Source organism: Antechinus flavipes, chromosome 3, assembly GCF_016432865.1.
Source record: "Antechinus flavipes isolate AdamAnt ecotype Samford, QLD, Australia chromosome 3, AdamAnt_v2, whole genome shotgun sequence".
Taxonomy (NCBI): domain Eukaryota; kingdom Metazoa; phylum Chordata; class Mammalia; order Dasyuromorphia; family Dasyuridae; genus Antechinus; species Antechinus flavipes.
The window spans coordinates 383,727,947-383,750,631 of record NC_067400.1 but is presented as its reverse complement, the minus strand read 5'-3'; the positions used below and the strand labels follow the sequence as shown (position 1 = coordinate 383,750,631).

Genomic DNA, 22,685 nt, shown 5'->3' with positions numbered 1-22,685 from the left:
TTCTAGGAAATACAAATGGAAGAAAACCCCTTCTTCAAGATCACTGGCTCAACTCAATGAAGAAGTTTTTTCCCTCTTCTTTGAGCAACACTGTTGGCAAACAAAATTTGACCTATCATCTCTCTAAAGCATGTCATTCTATTGATACAGGTTGCTAAGGCACAAGGACTTGTGCTTATAGAGATCCCTAAGTCAGTGATTGTTACACCTGCAACTCCACACTACTCTACTGTACTGCACTAATACGAACCTCCTGGATTCAAGTCTAGTAGGTGGCCAGCAGAATAATAGCAGAATGCTGTTTGGAAATCAACATAAAATGCAAATCTTTGACAGCTGTTTAAAAATAACTAGGATTCTTTCCTTCAAGATGTGGAAGGAGATAATACAATTTTTGAATACTAAAATCAAAAAAGATCTATAACCTTATCTTTTCATGACAGGACTGCTTCTTGTTCATCTAAAAATTAAATTGGACAGTATAGATTCAAAGAGAAAAAATAAGAAAAGTGACACTAAACAAATGATGAAGCTAATGAAGGTCCTTATGTGTTTTTTCCCTCTGTCCACTGTGGGTTATTTGTTTACCACCAATAAATACCACAATTAGAGTAAAAACCCATAACAAGTGCTTTCAGATTAAAGTTAATTTGTTCCAAGTCCAGGTTTCAAGTCTGCCTGGGTATTATTTCAGTTAATTTAAACAATTTCACAAACAGCTTGATTAATTTCAACATTGTGGTATTATGGAAAGATCTGCTGTACTTGGGTTCTGTGACAAGGAATTAATAAAAAAAAAAATCCAAGTTCTGAGCAAGAAAAGATTTTAAGGCTACCCAGTCTTCTGGTAGGAATATAACATAGCACAAACATGTTTTCTTCTGGGAGTTAAGCCCACCAAAATTATTAAAAATTGAGATCAAATGCTGGTACAAAATCCCAAAGGAAATCACACTGTAGTGAAAAGATTTTTATCAAATAAAAAAAGTAGAAAATGACATTTTCACAGCAGCAGTCAACACAAGAGAATGCCTCCTGTAAAAAGAAGCTGATACCTCTGATTAGATGTATAAACAATTGACAAATTGATACTTAATAGATTTCTAGAGGACTATCACTACAAAATGAGAGCAAGATTCACAAACCTTTACACAAAAGAACCATTAAAAGCCAGTCTTCCAGACATCCTGAACAGGTGTAGATTCTGAGTTTTGCAACAAAAATCAATATATAGAAAGAAAATTCTAAATCAAGCTCTCAAAAGCTCAAATATTTGTAGGGGATATGGATAGAGCAAGAAGAGGAAAAAGGAGGTAAGAACAAAATTACTGTATAAATATTCTCCACTTCCCTAGGGAATATTCGCATCTCTGGTTTGCATCACTGAGGTATTACTACTGTGACTAGGACTAGTTCAATTAAAAAAAAAAAAAAAAAAAAACTACTGCTTACAAAAGTAAGGAAGCAGGAATACAAGTATTCCTTACATGAAGAATATGACCAAAATGACCATATTTATATATGCAAATATATCATTAATGTTTTCTTAGATTAATAAAAAGAAAAAAAATTAATAAGAAACAGCATTTGGTTTTAAAAAGTATCAAACATTCTTTGTGAAAAAGCCAAACATTTCTCTATACTTCATGATTCTAAAACATCTTTTTTCTTCAGCAGAATTATTTTTCTGGGAATGGAAGAAATACTGTTCTTTAAGAAATAAAGAGGCAAATACACCAGTGGAAAAAAATTAATGTCATATAAAATCTCTTAAAATTCTATTTTTATTCTAAATTGACTTGATGGTATATGATTTTTAATACCACTGATAGAAAGAAAGATACTGCTTTTTGCTACTAAATTTAAAACATGCCACCAACACAGGAGACAATTTTTTAGGCTGAGAACAAACAGGAGAGCAAATCCTTATCCCTGAGAGAAAAAATGTACTAAGTTCTCCTCGAAAGAGCATTAGCTGAAAAACAATCTTCACAACAATGAGTATTTCTAAATCTGAAACTCTATAATTATCAAAGAATTATCTCATTTCTTTCAAATTTCTGGAATTCTGTGGGTTTTTTTAGCCTTTTATCTATCTATCTATCTATCTATCTATCTATCCATATGTGTGTGTGTGTGTGTGTGTGTGTGTGTGTGTATGTGTATAATATATATATATGTGTGTATATATATAATATATATATGTGTGTGTGTGTATGTGTGTGTATGTATACATATAAACACACAAAACATATAGGCAAATAGAAAGTTCTCACTTTAGTATGTCCATTATAAAATAATGAAATAAAATGTCAAAATCCTTTCTAAAAAATAGTTTTGGAGATATAAAAGACTTATCTTCAGTATGACATGTTTACTATGCTCTAATGTGGTCCAAAATGCCTTTTCAGTATCTACTATGGTGAAAATTAGCCTTGTTATCTTAATGCTATTTTGTTTAATTCACTGTATAGTCTCATCCAAAGAGATTCTATATGTAAAATACTCACAGGACACAATTTTAAAATACAAATCCAGTATACAAAATGATAAAAAAGACAAGTATTCCCATTTTTGGATAATAAATGTGGCAGTATTATATATGCTAAAGAGCAACTGACTATAAGAAAGTTGGCTTTACCACATGATTATATCAAAGAAAAAAGAAAAATTGGAACTCACAGAGCCCTTAGTAGGTAATAACTATCAGTTTCTCCCAAACTTACTTTCAAGTTATGTATCAATCTTCAATATAATTATGTTTGTCATAATATAAGTTGTTGGCAGTTAACTTGTTTACAATAAATGCTGGGTTTGAGTATATAGACTATATTTCAGCCTTATAAATATCAAACACAAACCTACAACAGTCCCATTATGGGGCTGAGAATCATTTCGCTGTAAATCTTTTTATTGGAGACCTGGGGAATTACTTTGTGGCTTGTTTTTGACTAACTACTTGGAACAGTGTGAAAAGAGTTACATTTATACACCGTGTTAATTGGAATTCTATACATTACACAGAAGATTGCATAGTGTCCATCGTAAACCTATTTGGTCTGCTCAAAAAATCTTACAGCAGCCAAAAATCTTGGTAAAGTCAAAGCATTTTTTTCCTACAGTTTCTATACTTTTCAAAGTCAGAATTAATGGACATTTGTGACAGTACTGGCAGTCTTTCAATGCTTATTATTATTTTTTTAAATCTTACTTTTTGGGTCTTTATAAATTGTTTGTAAAAGTGTTTCAGGCTCCAATTTGAAGTCTGAGATTGTGAACAGAAATTTAATTTGAGGGGCGGAGTCAGGTGGGAGGAGGCTCAATGGACATCTATCTGTAGTAATCTTAAGCTAAACTATTGTTTAGTGATTAATTTTTAGAAAGAAAATCAGGGACAACTTGTTAATCCTTCTAAACTTTCTCTTCTTGAACTTAAGGTATAAATTCCCAGTGAAATTATAATTCCTTTTTTGAGGGGAAGGAAGGGGCCTCTCTTTACCTAAGAAGGAATTTTGATCTTCTAATGTCCTGTCTGATAAAAAAAAAAAAAAAAAAAAGATAAATTATTTCTTTATACCATTAAGACATAATTGTAACATTTCTACTCTGTAAGTTGGGCAAAGCTAACTACTGTAGTAGCACTATTCACAACTCCATGGAGCCTTCCCTAAACTGTCCTTCATTGCTCTCATCTACATGGTTGTTATTAAACAGATGACACAGGCTTTTATAGTTCAAAATAATTCATAATGCACCAATATATTCAGATTCCTAATAGATTAATTTCTTCTATCCTATTGAATGTCAATATGGAAACTCATATATAAATCATCTGAATTTGTCCAATGTCCTTCAAATTCCAACAAAAAACTAGAGGAACTGTGTGTCAGGAGTTGAAGGAAGTCACCAAATAAAATCCAGTCAAATAATTTTAATATGAGTTCCTTAGATTACAAAATGATAATTAACAACAAAAAATTATTTGTTACTGGGTGAAAAAAAATAAGGAATGCAAATTATTACAACAGCTACAAAGATAGTGAAAGAAAAAAAAGTATGTATCTCAGATGTTTTCCTAAGACTAAGGTAGGAAATTTTTTTTTTTTTTAACATCAAAGGCACAAGTTTACAATATGAACTCATGGAAAATTACTGAAATTTTCCCACTTTGGATTAAAATGATATTTTAAGGTAGCTGCAGACCATTAATTTGTTTATTTAGGAGGGCAGTCTCATGTATGTATGAAAAAAGTAACCTTTTTAAAAATTATTCAACAAAAAATTCCCTCCAGGGTAAAGAAACTAAAGTGAAGTTCCTCCCAAAATTAACATTTATAGTTAAATTGTGACCTGAAAAATAGAATCACTTATGAGGCATATTCTTTGCTGTGTTAGTCAGTGGTACTAGGTTATATAAAATTTAAAGTTAAAAAAAAACTACTCTAACAAAAGTATTTTAATAAAATCATTATTAATCTTCTGGTATTAAAATAGCCATACCACCATACATCAACAAGGAATGAGGTGAAGATTGTTGCTATTTGTATGTTTTAGAAGAAGAGGTGGAAAGTAGGGACCTCATTCTGGAAAGGAAATGGAGACATGTTTTAAGCAATCCTGAGATTTTTGAGATCTCTACTAAAAATTTTCAACTCTTGCTTCTTCCTTTACTTCCTTCAGTCGCTTCATATACAATCCAAGAAAAGTCTACTGGACCAAAGAAAGGAAGGGCTCACTGACAAGCAAAAGGGATTTTTAAATGTACACCTGTTTGCCAACTGGTCCAAATTTGTACTTTACCTTTTACCAAAATTGAAAATTATTTAAGGCCGTAATGTCTTCACACCACTATAGTGTCTTGAGCCACTTCCCAAGCTCCTAAAAGCTCAGAGTTAGTGTGAAGCTAGTCCAAGCTTCTAGTAGCTCAGAGTCTGTGTGAATAAATTAAGAAACTCAAGGTCTAGAGTGGTGGAAAACTGGGCATTGATTTCCTGTTCCTCCTTTCTGTTCCATTCCTGTTCCCTAACAAGCTGTTGAAAGGACATCCCTGGGGAGTATCAGCAAGAAGCTCAGAAATGTTAGAGATTATCAACTTAATGATGCAAATTATTGTTGATCAAACTCAGAGCCTGCTGTCTCATATGACAAGTAGAGTTATCCCGATGTAAAAAGAAAGACTTCAATTTCCCTCCCCTCATCTCGCAACATGTTAAAGAAAAACAAGTGTGTAGGCCCTGTTCAGTCAATAAAACCCTTCTACTCTAGTCTTCCCTTCAATTGGGTGAGAAGGTAGGGAGAAGGATGAAGGAGTAATACATCCATAACTAGTAGAGCTTTTCTTGAACTATATACAGCCTTTATGTGAAAAAAGGCAAAGCTCCTACTTCAGTCAATATGAGATAAACTTGGAATTACCTAACTGGCTAAGCTTCCTCTCATTACCCTATTATAAAAAAGGGTGAGGGTAGAAATGATAGATGAACACAAGAAAAGGTAAACTGTTCTCCAAAACTGAATGGAAAGACAAAATTAATAACTACTTTTAATGTCTCATTAACAATCAGTTCTCATAGATTCTTTCAGTGACCTTCTTCATAAAGAGTCAGGGCTGAATATACTTTTCCTCCAAACCAATTTTAGCTAATAAATGTGATAAAGTAAACTATAAGCACTCCAGTTACTCTGCATCTTCTCTGAGTCTAAAAATTTGTACATTGTGTGACAGGTCCACCTCATTTTTCTTAATGATGTTTTTATTATTCTTTCATTCAATTAAAACAGAAATGGATATTGCATCTTCTGACTGTATAATTGTTATTGTAATCTGTTTTCGATCACTGCTTGGGAAATGGGTCCAAAACAACATAAACTATCCACTGCCTCAGAATACAAGTCATTTTCTTTTACTACAACACTTAAAGAGACATTTATCATGTTGCTCTGATAGCATCTTTGGATTATGACAAAAGCAAATTCTTGGTAAATTGGAATAATGTCATCTAATTTAAGGAATTTTTAAATGGGCACATATTTATTTAATAACCATTAAAATGTTGTATTTTGCCCACTGTAATGTTACAAATAGTGCAAACATCATTAAAGGAAAATACTGTTTATTTTAACACATTTTAGTCACTAGATATGAAAATAATATTAATTGTGTCTCCTTTAATATTCCTTTTGAGTTTGTGAAATGGTATGTTTTGCACATTCTGAAAAAAATCACATGAAATGTAGACTAACAAAGTTTTGAATACTTAAAAAAAACTATTAAAAAAACCTTAAAAGCAACAAAATGATCACATTTAGTTAAAAGTGGTCTAATACATTAGCTTCCAAGCTTTCCAAGAAAAGCCAAAAAGCAAAAATTACCTTTTAAAAAGAAAGAAAAATGTACATGTGGGTTAATGTGATCAAATTAAAATTGCTATAAAAATATTTCTACTAATCACCTCTGTCAGATTTTAAAGCTTTGGATAATATTTATTCCCAGCAGAATACCTAGGCATTTCCCACCATCTTTCCGAAAGTTCAGTGGAACAAAGGAAGACACTGAAGTAGCTAGGCATATTTCAGTGACTGAGTAGCCCTTAGTGGACACTGTAATTACTAAGCTATAAAAGGCATTAATTGCACATATATGATACCTTAAAAGTATCTCTTTATTTCACCTCTTAATTTTTATCTTTGAAGTTCTATTTTAAATTCCTTATTCTACTTTTCAAAATTATTCAAGATTGTATATAATTGCATGTTATGATAAAATTTGTTTTAAAAACTGTTAGTTTTACTTCCATTTTGGTAATCACCTGGCAGAGCTCTTTCTTTTATTTTATGTCTGATTAGGGTTCAACTTCGAAATGCAGATAGTAGAAATCTAATGAATGCTTATTGACTGATAGGTTATTAACAGGTATTCAGGTAGTTGACTTTCATAGCCCTATTCTTGCTGCATTTGTTTTTTGAAAAAATGGATAATTACAACTTAAAATAATTTTAACTTTAAGAGTAGACACAAATTTAAAAGGAGAAAACTGTCACCAAAAGCTGTTTTATTTCTGCTTTTGAAGATATTCCAGTTATATCCTATGAATTGTATGTTAAAGTAAAATAGTTGCATAAAGTCCAACCTTTATCAGCTCTAATTATGTTTCTTTTTCCCGTCAAAAAATTCTTCACAAAGAGAAAGCCATTGTAAGCTCTAGTTTTCCCATATAATTAATTAAATCACCTTCTTTTCATTGCTTTTATTGAAGTTTAAATGTTAATTTTTAAATGAAATAAAATTTGTCATTTAGCAGCAAGTTATTTTCATTTTGAAAAAATTTTAAAATGGACAAATGTCTTATGCTGTCAACAAAATTTCATATATGTTCTTTTATTAGAGATTTATTTTCAATATTTTACAATATTACGCATTTTTATGCTAAGTAAGAAACACATATTTGCTACTTGGAAAAGAAACCATTGTGGAAAATAAAAGGGATATTAGTATGTTTGGAGATTTTTTTTCCCAAAAAAATCTTTAAAGATCCAACTTTTTGTCTTAATAGTGTTTCATTTACAGCTTTTTGTTTACTTTGGAATGTTCATATCATCTCAATTACGTGGTCAGATCAGAAACTCATTGTAATGAGTATAAAAAAGACGATTTTAATACTCTTAGATGATTTAGAAAGTTCAAGTGCAATGCAACAAAGAACCTATTTTTCACCAGGAACTGAAGTACTTGCAACTATTAAGAAAAATCAACCCAAATGCAATCCAATATTTACATTAAAGGGAATTATTTATAATAGAATTTTTAAACCAAAGGGCAAGCTTTCTAACTTATTTTAAGTTAAACTGAAAGGTCTCCTACTTGTAACCATTTTCAGTTATTTCAGAAATGATTTTTCATCCAAAAAGTAAGAAGGATAAGGATAAGGAGTTAAAAAATATATGGGTCAGGTCCAATATTTCACTGCTGTTCTTATCCTCTGGGGGTGGAGATAGGGGATTGGGAAAAAAAACTTGCTGCCAAAGCTTCTGAAAAGATAACTGGGCTGCTAATTTTCCGTTCACAAAATTTAAATTCTACTTATGCATCTAACACTACTCATGAAATAATATGAAACAGTATTATATCACTGCAAATTGAGACATTTTTATCAAAATAAAGAGTAGCAGTGCCAGCGTTTCATTTGTCATTTACCACTTGTCACTTTTCACTGACAAACTGTTACACATACAACTTTTGTCACACACTCTATCTTCAAATATGTTCCAAAATGCCATTGTATCTCAGTATTCATAGGAAAAATAAAGAAGGAAAAAAATGAATGTTACCAGACTGGCATATTGGTACAAAGATAGGGAGAAAATTCTACTTATTAGTAAAAGATGAAATCAGGTATTTTCTATTGTATTGAGTAACTAAGCACAAACATCCTGCTGATATAAAAAATAAGTTGAATGATTAATGTTATATACAAAGTATATCAATAATTATAAATTCACAGGATCAAAAGTACAAAGGACTACACACCATACCACCCCCCCCACACACACACACACACACTTACTTTCCTAAAGTGGGAAGTGAGAACTGGAATGATTAAGAGAATTGCCAAAGTTCCCGTTGATAGTAAGTAGGACAGGAAAAATTTGATCTCGGGTTATCTAATTCTTGAACAAGTGTACTAAACTATTGTTTTATAGATATTTTTGCTTCTTAGTTCATTTTTTAAAATTGCAATTTCAATTAAAATGGAAAGATATCAGAAGTAAAGGTGATCCAAGTCGGGGGTGGGGCTGGGGGAAATGTTTAAAAAATTTCTATTACTACTAAAGACATGCTATCTTCAACGAAGGATGGCTATACCTCGACATTTCAAATTTTTTAAAAATGAGAATAAAGTTATCAATGCAGAGCATAATTTCCATGCTAAATTACTCATTGTTTTCCACCTTCTTAGATGTGCCCAACAATAACAAAGGTCTAGTAGAATTATTGGAACTTCACTAACATCAATAACATTTAACTCAACTACCCAATAAACAATTGCCAAGAAAGCTGCCTTTCTCCTTTATTGATGTAAATGGCATGCATCCTCATAAAGGAAAAAAAGAATTAATTAGCACTGAATATACCAACTGTTCTGAGCTTACTGTTGTCCACATACTCAATAAAATGACAGTGGCTATTTTCTGTGAGTATAAAATATGCCTCAAGTAACTGCTAAATATTTTTTTAATTTCACTGTGTATGACCTTGAAAACTGAAATATATAATGGTCAGTGGGTTTCTCAAGATGGAATTTAAAAGTTCCAAAGATACTTAAAACATCAAATTATGCCTAGGACACTGAATGGGTGGATACCCTATATTCTGTTTAATGTGCATGTTCAATTGCATATATTTTTAAACCAAATATGTCTTTATTTTAATAACAGGCCAAAGACTGAAAACACTTAGGGCAATTTTTCTATCTCAGCAAAAAATATAGAGGATATTCTGGATGACCCCACAGGCTAAGTTGAGTCTATTTAAGATATCTAAAATGAAGCCAGAAAAAGGAAAGGAGGCCTTTTTCAGGGAAAACAAAAGGCCTCTTTTCTCTTTCTAGGAAATGACATTGAATTTTAGCATAAGAAATTAATATTATGTTCATCTTTTTGTTAAAAATTATTTTTGATGAGTTTTTTCCAAATCTACATTAACAAGAGAATATATTTCTAATTCACTACTTGACATAAACTTTCATATAGTCATTTCATAAAAGAAAACTTCCTACTAAAATAATTAATAATATAGTTATTTTACCTGACCTGATGAATGTATAACATCTATTACTTTAATTCTTACTTTATCTACTTATAAGGAAATGTTCCACATGTAGACAATTAAACTAACTGTTGCTGCAAACAACATTCAACTCTAAATGAGATCCTGAAGAACAATCTTGATCACATTTGTTTCTCTATTTGAACACATCAGTATGTGTTATATAACAATTCTTTTCCCCTACAACAAGACAGTTATGTCTTTTAAAGGGCTGCATGGTACCAGAGAAGGATAGCTTTCATCCACTTTGGGGAAACTATCTATAAAGGAGTCATTTGGACAGTCTATCTTTTAAGAAAATAGAATTATGTTTTTGAGAAGCACCTTAAATCAAGAATAAAATAAATGTCAGAACACTCCTACCCTAAACTTAAACATATATAGCTATATTTTCTTTGAAAACTGCAGCAAAAAAAGATCATGAACAAATATCTGCAATTTATCAAAGTCAAAAAAGATATCTAATGTTGAAAACTTATTTTGAATAATTAAATCATCTGGAGTATTCAAGTACTGTCCATACAGTTTTAAAACATCCAAATGAAAGTTATTTTTCTTTAAACCAATAATTAAAAAATGAAAGACTTCCATTAATTATGGAATGAAAGAAATTTTTTTTGCTGATTTCTTCCTAATACTGCATACATTTCTATCCTAATTTACCACATGGAACATTATGTACACAGCAAAACATTTTTGGAACATATGCTAATATATGTTAAGGGATCCTTAAACTCTTATTTTCAAAATCTTTAATAATCTTTTCCTTTAAAAAAAAAAGTCAGGTTCCTGTTTTAATCAATGATTTCACAAATATGAATATCCTAACTATTAATCATCCCTTTTTTTCAAAATCCTTATGGAGTGAATTACTAACTGTGAGGGGACGCCAATTCTAGTAAGTGAATGTTACCCAACAGGGATATAAAGCTGTCAACACCACAGTGCTCTTGCTTGCTCTAAACTCTCTCCCAGGCTTCATATGTTTTTTAAAGGGATATTAGCCTTTTTTTTCAGAAGGCCCTCTATAAAACCTGCCAATCATACACATCTGAGCACTTATATTTTATTATATACATGCTTTAAAACAGTCTGCCTAGATAACTGCTGAAACATCCTAGAAAGTATTGGATGGCTAGACAAAAAAAACAAAAAAACAAAAACAAAAACAAAAAAAATACCAATGTACTTAGTATATCCTGATGACATCAGCCACATTGTAAACATCAAACTTTTAGAATACCTATAAAAGGGAACTTTAAAGATACTGATAATGTATCTATTACCTTCACTAATTTACTGATGGTAACTATAATAATGCTTCATTTATATGCATTTAATTTTCATCAATTACTCCAAAAAATCTAAACAGATTAAAAATACCAACTAGAATTTTCTATTTGCAATAAAATTTGCATTTGTGCTTCTCCATCTCAATCCTTGTCAAAAATTTAACAACAGAAATCATCGTTTCTAATGCGATTAATTTTACTATTTCCCCCTTTCTCTGAATTTTTCTAAAAACTTATTGAAGTTCATTAAATATTTCAGCTTCCCCAAAATAAAACATCTCACTCTCTTTTTGCACTTTTTGATTTTGTCCGTCTTCGCCATGTGGAAAATAGAAAAGATCATGGAAGAAATATCTATAAAATGTATTTCTGAAGTAATGTAAATTGAAAATACTTCTAGAAGAAAGCTAAAGTAAAAGGAGGTAATGTGATAGAAGAATCTCTTTTCTCCTTTAACAATAAAATTCAATTTATAAAGCTTTTTTAATTATTAAGGTGATTATGTAAAAACATTCCAAGTTAGAATATTTTAAATTGCATATAAACATTTACTTAATCTTTTTTTAAAATGAAGGTTTAAATATTGCTTTAAACTGTTTTAAAATGTAATTTAATTATGTTGTACTCCAAATAATATATCTGATCAATGTTTGGTTAAGGCCGAAAGTATCACTGTAATAGTGTATATGTTGGAACCTCATGAATTTAAATCTACAAAAGAGGGGACTTTTTTCAAATCCTTCTTAATATGTACAACTTTGAAAATGTTTATCTATTTTGAATAAAAGGCAACAATTTAAAAGAGCACTTCAGAATACAACTAGAAATATTTTATGCTATTTTTACTGAGGATTTTATTTTTAAAAATCTTAATCATCATCCTACTACCAAATATATAATTTGACTGTTTTTATAATAATTATTGTAGACATTTTAGATTTAAACAAAGTAAATTCTGTTTTCTATTTTATTTTCAGAAGCATTGGTAAGTGTAAATTATTAAAAAAGTCTAGGAAAATGAAGAAGCACAAAAACATCTTGGTAAAACATATTCAACATCCTTCACTGGACATCAAAACATCAGTCTAAATCAAACATAATATGCCATATGATAGGGAGTAGTAGTATTAGATGATTTTTAATCCTTAATCTTAAGCAGAGGACATTCATGAAAAACTGAATGAAATTCTTCTCCTTTAATTGGCCAGCTTTAATCTTAATCATTAATGTAATCACAAAACACCTATATGTTTCTTTTGTTGAAGTAGAATTATAATTATAAGACAAAATTTATAACCTAAAAATGTTTTGTTAATATTTTTATAAAGGAAATTTTTAAGAAACTGTTAATATTTCCATTCTTTCCTTAATCACAAGACCTCTGGGACATTTCATTCTTTCTCAAAAAAGTTACTTATTATTTTCCAGGCTTACTAGTGCAAAAAATTTTAGGTCATATTAATAATGGGTTATCACTATGTAATAGTGAAGAATTGAGACCTTCTTTCAAACAAAGCCTTACTAAAATACTTTAGGAGATTCACAGCCAAGTTATCATCTCCTTCGCTTTGACACTGATCATTAATTTGTTGCTACTGAAAATAAGAAGCCATAAAAAGTCTTCTTTTTTATTGAAGTAAATGTTCACATTACTAAAATTCCCATTCTGTGGCTAAGTTGCAGAAATTTAAGGAAAAAATACCTTAAATTACCCACGAGGGAAAGCAGAAAGGTAACTGTCTAGAGTATTTCAGTTCCACAGTAATGGGAGTAATAGGGGAGGAAGGAGGATTGATGGTAAAATAAAGGACAAGTTCTTTTACACATGTTTACAACTTATTTGTTCTTCACTTTTTTTAAAAGAGCTGACAGAATTAAATTACCCACTTAGAAACATACAACCTGGACACTTACAACAAAACAAATCAACAACAACAATAAAAAACACCCTCCACTCTTTTCTATTAGATTATGCCTTCTTACATTCCCCCCCCCAAATGTCATATAATAATTATTTTGATTAGATTATGAACTAAACAGAAAAGGGGGAATAAAACTATGATTATAGAAGCTAAAGCACAAAAAGTTTCAAGTCAAGAGAATTTAATGTAAAAAATGAGACAAAGTTATAGAAATAAAAAAAAAAAAAACTTTAAAAATACACCATTTCCTCTTAAGATTGTCCTTAACATAAATAGGCCCTGGTGTATTTGATTTTTTTCAGTCTACTTTTTCCATTCAATTGTAAAGAAACTATACTTACAAACAAAATACTACCATAGATTTCCTTCAAATGAAAATTTCAGGAATGAATGAATGAACGTGCTTAATGCCCACAGTCCATTAATTTTAAAGCCTATGATACAGTCTATAACTAAATTACAAATTCATTACTTTAAAAGCTTCAATCATTCATTCTCCCCTCCCCCAAGTAACTATTGACACATGGGAAAAGGTAGCAATAAGTTTCCAGAGCACCAAAATGAAATAAAACACAATTTTCTGTGACCCACTTTTTTAAACTTCCAGATTCTTAAAGAAGAGTAATAATGAGATTATTCTACCTTTAAGCAATGGCATAGATACAAAATGAGGTTGTGGAGTACAGAAGATTGATCATTACTGACCAGAATGTGAAAGCAAACACACCTAAATTTCATCTCCTCTGTAGACCCTTTTAGGCTCTTGAAGAATAAATCGCTAAAAAATGCTCTCGAGGAAAAGCTAGAAACAGTTAGCTGGCTGTGACATAAACCTGCCAACACCTCAGCACACAGTGGCAAAGTGCCCAAAAAATGCCACCCTCTGGGTAAACCACTTTCTGTCTTAACTATACAGATGAAGCTGCTACTTGCTGGTGAGAGGCAAGTGGGGCATTATTTAACAATCTGGAATCCACTTCCTGTAATCCTACACCAAGAAGGAAAGCTTAATCAACATGAACCCTGACACCCTGATGCCATTATCACTTTGCTGCCAGTCTGTTATGTGAACGTTAATACTATTGGATGGTTACCTCCCACTGACTTGGTCACGGAGCCATTGGGCCTCCCTCTGGCTCCCATGGGACTGCCATTCTGCTCGAGCCTGGCCACCTTCACTGGAGGAGGACCTTTGACATCAGGGCTGCCGCTCCTTCTATCTGGGCTATCCCTTAGACAGGGACTCTCGCTTCTCCGCTCCATGCTACTTTGACTCGGAGACAAAGTTCCCACAGGCAGATCGCAATAAAATGAGCAAGGACCTAAAGGAAGAGGAGGAGGGGGAGGGAAAGAGGGGGGGAAAAAGAGGGAAAAACTGCTCACACACGTGATAGATATTCAAGCCAGTTATACATTGCTTTACAAAATAAATACAAACTTCCTCCTCCCGCGTTAGCCAAATAAAGTCCAAGCTGTAGAGTGCATACAGCATACAATCTTGCACTTGTCAGCCAGAAGTGGATCGGAAGCTTGTGCTTTTACCCCCTCAACTAGCCCCGCTCCCCAGGACTTCGCAACTGTGCGGCTGGGGCACGGGCGAGCTGCAGAGGGCTCCCAGAAGTGGCCCATTCATTTGAACCTCATTGGCATAAATCATTCCTGGGCGTGACAATCTCACCATGCTCGGGGTGAGGGCGGGAGAAGATCTGAACTTCGGGAAAGACACTACACATACACATACAATGAAAGGGGGAGAGGGTGTGCACACGCATTCGCACATTTATCAAGTAACCCGGTTAACCACATGAAGGATGCACTCAGTGCTGCGTGGTCGTTCTACACGAACGTGAGGGCACACGGCATTCTTTAACTCCCCTCCCCTTTATCGTTTTCAGAATCATTTTAGAAGGAAGAAAAAACAAAACAGACTCAAACACCCAAATAACTTTGCAAAGACCCAAATCTATAATAACAGTAATCAGCATCCAAAGTGCTTCTGGGTATTTACCAGAGCAATCTCTATTACAGAGAAGGAGAGACTGCAATTATTATTTTGCAACATTTTTATCTTTGTCTAATCCTGAATTTAAGGGGAGAAGGGATCCACACCACAGTACGAAATCAAAAATCATTTTGATTCATTGATGAAATGTCAGTCTGCATAAAACTCATATTCATAAATTCTTCAAAAAGTTTTCTTGGGGCTTTTTCACTTCCAACGTTCTCCTCACTGAACCTGCAGGTCGCACCAATTATTATTGAGGTAGAGAAGGGAGGAGGCCTTGGGGAAGGTGAAAAAAAGAGGAAAATACTCTTAATTAAACGGGGTTCACGTTTGCCAGCTGACTTCACAAAGTAGTAAAAACACAACAAACTGCGCGAGAAACACTCGCAGGAGAATTTCACTGGTTGATAAAGCCGCATTGATAAAAGACATTGGAAACCAGGTGAGGGTGGGAAAGAGTAGGAGAGATGACTGAGGACAGGAACGATTCATGCCCAATTAATTCAGCTGTTAGAAGGGAAAAGGAAGGAGGGGGAATCAAGAATGAAGCTATATCTGACCCAGCGTGTTTTATCGCAACTCATAAAAGATGGTTATACAGTATGAGTGTCTTATCTTCTGTACTTACTGCTTATAGTCTGTCTGTAACTTGGCTGAGCTGAGCTCTGTCCATGGATCAAAAGTAGAGAATCCAGGGTGGAAAGTTTCTTGTTTCCTTTTTTAACGTTCTTGTTTTCTTCCTTTCTGTTTTCCTTGCCCTTTCCTCTTCCTCCAATCCTAATGTTTTAAGGTCCTGGGTCAGGATGTCTTCTTCTTGTGAGATGATTGTGATGATGGTGATATTGGTGATGATGATGATAGGGGGAAAGGAGGAGGAGCAGGAGGAGAAGGAAGAGGTGAAGGAGGAGGAAGGGCTCTACCAAAGGGGCAATAGAGCTCGTGGCTGAGGGGTTGGGGGAGGGAAGAGGGGAGGGAGAAGACGAAGGCGGGGGAGTGGAGGGGAAAGCAGGCTTTTTCACACCTTCAGAAAGGAAACCAACACATAGAGAGAAAAAGCAGGGTAAATGAAGAGACCTCGGCGGCCGCTGCTGCTGCTAAAGGGGCTGCTATTCTGGAGAGGAAGAGCAGTAGCAGCAGCAGCAGCTGGAGCCGGTGCTACAATCAAGGAGAAAAGTGGGGGGCGGGAGGGGGGAGAAAGAGACCGAGAGAGGGAGAGACTAGAACTGCAGCCCCAGATATGTCACTTTCAGTCTCTCCCTCCTCTGCCGCCAGCAGCAACAGCAGCAGCAGCAGCAGCCCGAGCCGGACTCACTGACACGCCACAGAGAGAGACACTCTGAGAGGGAGATGATTATTAGTTGCGTTGAGTCATCAGGCAAAGTGAGTCCTTTTGGGTTGTCCTTGGTTTCCGATTTCCTCCCCCCCCTCCTTTTCCTTTCAGTCCCCAGATCTAGCTCCTTCAAAATAATAATTTAGAAAGGGAAAAAAAAAAGTCCTGGGATATTTCGGGATCAGGCACCCAAAAAAAAAAAAAAAAAAAAGCGTACCCAAAAGTCCAATCCAGACTCCACCGCAGTGAGGGAGGGAAGTGAGTGGGGGCAGGGAGGGGGATTGGGGAGGTTTCGGAGGAGGGAGTAAGGGAGGGAGGGGGTACCCGCCTGGCAGGAAATTAAACATCAATCAATCAATCTTACATTTCGGAGCGACTCAACTGCACCCGGACTGCAGAAGCGGGGGTGGGAGTGGGGTTGTAGGGAGGATGGAAGGGAGGGGGTAGAGGAGGAGAGTAAAGCTGGAGTCGCTGGAAGCTCGAGGGTGAAGAGGCTCAGGGCAGCCCGGGGAGGAATAGGAAAGGGAGGGAAGTGAAGAGAGGGGTGGCACCACCGCCTCCGAAGGAGTAGAAGGGGATTGACAGAGACACGGATTCGGGGGGAGCCGAGGACGGGGTAGGGAATGACACAGGATTAGCGAAGCGAGAGCTGATCTCCAGTGTTCGTATTCTCCTCTGCCGCCGGCGGCCGTGCTCCGCAGCAGAGGCCGCCTCCTCAGGATTGCGGGAGGTAGAGAAGGCGACAGCAGCTACAGAAGGAGCAGCGCCGGCGCCGAGCCCCGCACCTCCGCGTGCAGAGAAGACTCAGACCAGCCCGCTTCTTACTCGCCGCTTCCTTTTCTGTCAACTGCGCTTAGTACTTTCGACTTTGGAGATAGGAGGGCGATCACCTCCTCCCCCATCTTACCCTCCCCCTCCCCTCACTCTCCTCCAACTCCCACCTACTCAGTCCGCCCGCCCGCCAGCCTGCCACCCCTTTCTTCCGCCCCTGCGAGTAACTTTTCCCAGTGTGTTTGGGGCTCTTCCCTCAGCCCGGAGCATGCCGTCCAGGGGCCAACTGAGGATCCAGTCCCCGAGACAGACACGTATGAACGTTCACGCTTTATACGGGAAATAGCAAATTGTCCAAGAACAATAGCGGGTGACAAGGCGGCGAGGTATTCTCGTTAAGCGCCGGGAAGTGCTCCGGAGGCTCGCTCGGTTCCCGGGCCGGGCCGCGGCTAGGGGCGGCCGGAAAGGAAAGCATCACTAGTGGCGATGGAACAGGTCTGGGGGAGGCTATATGGCGTGTGTAGCGGAGACGCTAAGGGAGAATGACGGGAGACACTGGCTAAGCCAGTGTAGGATTACAGAAGGAAGCGGCGGGTCTGTTTCTCTCTTTCTTTCTCCACCCTGCTGTTCCCCGTAGTCACAACTAGCATCTCGAATGCCCGGGCTTCTTTAGGGAGGATCGGGCCCGGGGTCTAGAAGGGTTCGGGGGAAGCGAGTGCAGACTGCGCGGGGTTCTTGCCGCCTCTCTGGCTGAAGAAGCGCCCCCGGAACAGGCAGGGAAGTGCCTAGGCGGAGAAGGAACAAGGGGACGGAAGCAGCCTGGGTCGGTCCCCGAAAATACCCAACTGCCCCCCAAACTTTTTCTTGCTAGCTCCCTTTCCCGGGAGAGGTCCGGGTCCCAGCGGTAGCTGCCACCGAGCTGCTTCAGCTGCAGCTCTGATTTAAGGTGGAGCGAGCCCCAATACGGGCAGGCGTTCCTGGCCCGTGCTATTGTCTCCGCGGGCCTGGTTCTCAGGCCCGGGCTTCCTTAAAGAGTGGGCACGTGGGCGAAGGGGTCCTGGCCCTAGATAGAAGCCGGCCGGGCACACGCGCCACTCCGAGGGGGAGAGAAGGAGGGGGATTGGGGAGGAAAAGGGGAGAACAGGGAGATGTGCCGGGGGTGGGGTTCTCCCTCCCTCCAGAGAAACTGGCTGAGAGAGCCTTCGCATCCTTCATAGTTTTCTCTTTACCCCTCCTTTTCCAGCCTGACTTCCTCCCACTCTCTTTCTCTTTCTCCCCCACGCGTCCACCTCTCCCCCAGGGATTCCTGCAGCCTGTGGCTCCCAAAGCAGACGGTCCCCCTTAAGAAGCATTGCCTGTATGGCGGCGCCAGAGGGCCAAACCAAGTTTTGTTTAGGGAAACGCTCTCGAGCCGACACCTCTGGAAAGCCGGAATAAGATAGGGGATCGGTGGTAAACTCAGAATTTAGAAAGAGGGACTACGTTTCCACCTGGTGTGCCCACCACGGCATCTGAGCGTGCTCTGTCTGGTTTCTTCCAAACCGCGAAACAGAGCGAGGGGTGAAGCTTTTTTGAAGAAAGGTCTCCGTGCTGCTCCAACACCGTAACCTTGGTCCCGACCACATCTGGCTGGTGCTTCGAAGGAGATAGGCTCCAGCAAGCCAGAGAAAGAGTTACGGTTTAGGGTTGTTAAGAAAGAAATGAGCTGAAGTAGTTTTGCTTTGTTTTTTAAAGCCATGCCACTTTCTTGCTCCTTACCCCTAACACCTTAGTCTCCTATATAGTAGAGTCAATTGGTAAAGGGCTTGCAGAATTTGGAGTCGGGGAAGGCAAATTGGCTAAATTAAATCATCTCGAATTAGTAATTTAAAAGTTTAACTTTACTGGTTGCAAGGAAACCAAGTTGAGTGACCAACTTAGGTTCCTTCTGTAATATCACGTCGCAAATTGAGTCAAAGAAATTGAACAAAAACGTAAAACTTTGTACCTTTCAAATTGGAAAACATTTCTAGTTAATGCCTTAATAATGAATAATAATAATAATATATGGTTTCTTTTCATACCTTGCTGATGATCTACGAAATCCTCCTCCAGATCAATGTCCAGAAACTTAGAAGAATTGGTGATATTAGGACTTCAGTACTTCTGGAAAAAAAAATGCAAATGATTTAGCCAGAATCTTTCCTGTCTGATTCGTCACTATTATTATAACTGATGATGCGGATGGTTGGAACGATTCAATCCAAAACCATTAATGAGCTATTTTATAAACACCACTGTCGGAAGATCTTCATTTACATTTCGAGAATGAGATCCCTTTGCTAGCCTAACAGAGTTAAGTCGATATCACGATTACATTGGTTAAACCTCTATAAACACAACCATATTGTTAATCGATTAATATTTTATAAAGTGTAAATATTTTATAAAGTTTTCCTGGAAACTAATGATTCTAAATGATTAAGTTTAGGAGAAAGGTGATTTAAATAAAGTATACAATTAAGTGTAGATTACCATTTTTTACATTTTAATCTTACCTTTCTTATTATCAAGATCTTTTTTTTTTAAGTTATTTGTTCAATTTAGCTCTTTGGGGAAAATCACAAAATATTTTAAACTTTCAATTTGCACAGGGCAATTAATCAATAGGTAACAAAAACTCGGAAGAGGGATTATTCATAATGAGGGAGGTTGCAATGAATGTGTATTATATATACATACATATATGTATATGTATATAGAATTGCTTGATATTATTTACACTTTCGGTTTAAAATAAGATTTCTAGTAAGTTTTGTGTTTTTATAGTTTCTGTTTTCTTGCTTTTCCTAATAAAGGCCATTTCTGTTTCAAATTACATACGCTTTTCAGTGCATAATTTTCACATTGACCTTATTTCAGCTGAAGCAACCCATCATTTCCATCGTATTTAATCTTACAATAAAATTTTCAAATGGTATTTTTTGTTGCACTATAATTTTCTACTTTTTTAAAAACAGTGGACGAATGGATGATTAGTATTCTTTTTCTTGGTTTCTTTTTCTAATCCTCAAGTGGTTTACTTCCAAAGATCTTCAAACAAAATTAGAGAAAGGGTTTGGTTTTAATTATGTCTCTTTTTAAATACATTAATCCAAAATGCATCTATAGTGCTTTAAATTCCATGATCTTATGTTATCAGGTTCAGAAGCATATAAAATCAAACTCCCACATTTGGGGATCATTTTTATTTTCCCTTTCAGATGGCCCTCTCGGATGATTATCTGGTACTTATCAGAATTTTTTTTTCCCTCCCGGAGGGGAAAGTTTTTCGGTCATTTGGTCAGCAAAAAAGCGTACAACAGTAGATTATTCCTTACTAATTAGGCTCAGGTTTCTTATTTATCTAGTACCTAAACTCAAACATATTGACTTTTTAAAAAATATTATTTTATTGCCTCTTCTCTTTCTACTTTTGCTTTTCATCTCCGATTTTAAATGACCAAATTGTTCTTTGATTGTTTCCCTCCCTTCCACCCCTCTGTCCCTCTTTCTCTTGGGACAGGATTTTCTCGATGTACAATTATCTGATAAATAATATTTCTTTTGGTGATGATGCTTCGGGTTGCTCAAGAGGTCCTGTCTAGAAAGACTAAGCAACTCCATGCCACCTTCCTGACTCCTCGAGAAATCCAAGCAACCTATTCTCAGACTTACAGGCGTGCCCTTAGCTGGCCGGGAAACCTTTTTCTGTTTTATGTGATTAGTAAAGACATCCTTGGAGCCCGTGTCCGATCTTTCCTGACCTAGCTACGCGTATGGAAAGCATGCCAGAAAAGTTAGATCAGATTGCATTTGAATGCGCATGAGAATGAGAATGGAAATGGGTCCTTCTATCTGCGAAAACAGCACTCGGAGATCGAAGAAATATTTTCTCAGATTTGCGGCCCTCATCTTCTGCTCACTAATGCCCAATCTTCTGCTCACTTCTTTGGAGAAAGTTAATTGTAGCTTCTAAGTTTTCGGCTTTACTGTCTCTGAGGGTGGGCAGGAAGGGAAAAGAAGTGAATAAGAGCCTGGCACGTATCTTTGGAGATTTCTTTCAGCCTGAACTGCTGGTCCGCACTGGGCCTTGGCAGGCGCGTTTATTTTAGAGAAAGGAAAGAGAAAAACAACTCGGGACAAGCAATGGTTTCCCAAGGGGTTGAGATAGGATGGGATAGGTGGAGGGAGTGAGGAAAAGATCCTCGGGAACCTCACCAAAAAAGAAAAACCGACAGAGAGTCCGTGTATTTCAGTATCAGCGTGAATTCCGTGTTGATGACAGGAACCAGGCAAATTTCTAAAGGGGCAAGCGAATGGGGGGGAGAGGGCAGGGAGCCGCTGGAGGGGGAAGATACCTCATGCTACTATGATGGAACAGGGGTGAAGGGAGGTTTGAGGGGAGAAAGAGTAGATAGCTAAATACCCTCTGTTTCGGAGATAGTTTATGTATTGTGACTAGCGGCTTTCTAGACACGGACAAGAAAAGGTTAGATTTGGATGGGATTTTGATAAAGGTTGTAGATGGACAGAATAAAGGAAATGAATGTGGGAGAGAAGAAATAGATATAAGAAAAATAAAGAAGTAAGAAGTCATGATAAATGAGAAAACTGGAAAGCTGATCTTCAAAAACTCTCAATGTTAAGGATCAAGATACTGGAAGAAAAGTGTGGGAGGTTTCAGTATATACCAGGTAAAGGTATGGGGAGGGTAGGAAGAAAATAAGCTTTGGAGAAGAGAATTTCTCAGTTTTTCTCGGTAAATGTGAAAGACTCAAGCAAAGAAAGAGAATTCGGGGAAGGGGGGAGGGACTCCAGGTTCAGAGAACTCATCACTAAGAACAAGTTGGCCCCTAGTTTATTTCACTTTTTAAAAATAAGCAGCTTAACTGCTATAATGGCATCTACTAAAGATGGAGCAGAAAAATGCCTTTCTGTAAATCAGATCTATTTGTAAATAAATGGTGAGGAGGAGGGGAAAAGAACCAATGAGAAGGGGGGAAACAAAATATCAAAAAATGAGGCTTCACTCCTCTTTCTTTGAATCAACCAGGGTCTGAATTAGGAGAAAAACTGAAGCCCAGATATTGTTTCTCTCCTCCGAAAAATCATTTTTGGGCAACTGAATCGCACACTCAGTTCTTTCTGGCAGCTGCTAATGCGCTTAAATCCCGCAACCTAGAGTGGGTCTTCGAACTCTTACCCCGCGCCACGACTTCAGTTCTCTTTCGCCCTCAGATGACCAGGCCCTGCTCCTTGTGCCCGACGCGGCTCCGTCTCCAAACAGCGCCACCGCGTGGGCTAAATAACTGGGAAAGGCAGCACAACTCTGAGCCGGCTAGAACCCTGTCCCGGGCCAAGATCGTCTTCAGTCCTCACCTGCCTTTCTTCTTCACTCCCTGGGTTTAAACATGCACCTAGGTTAATGGCTCTGGGGTTCTTCCGGCAAAACGATGCAGCAGAAGCAGCAGTAGGTTCTGCCTTGGCTAGCAGAAAGGAAGAATCTGAAGTATCTTAA

General features: G+C 36.8%; 1 protein-coding gene and 1 long non-coding RNA gene across 2 annotated transcripts in view; one reads left to right on the top strand and one right to left on the bottom strand.

Annotated features, from left to right (window-relative positions):
- SATB2 (SATB homeobox 2) overlaps positions 1–17,083 on the bottom strand; it is a 212,996-nt gene extending 195,913 nt beyond the window's left edge. Inside the window, exons 1-2 of the mRNA XM_051985926.1 lie at positions 15,674–17,083; positions 14,135–14,362 (exon numbers count right to left, since the gene is read on the bottom strand). Of these exons, the coding sequence (XP_051841886.1) occupies positions 14,135–14,303 (169 nt within the window). The 5' untranslated portion in view covers positions 14,304–14,362; positions 15,674–17,083. The remainder of the gene's footprint in view (positions 1–14,134; positions 14,363–15,673) is intronic.
- On the top strand, positions 16,334–20,003 carry LOC127554428 (uncharacterized). The gene is made up of 2 exons (XR_007951983.1): positions 16,334–16,425; positions 17,077–20,003. It is a non-coding gene; the product is annotated as an uncharacterized LOC127554428 (long non-coding RNA).
- Positions 20,004–22,685: the final 2,682 nt, after the last annotated feature.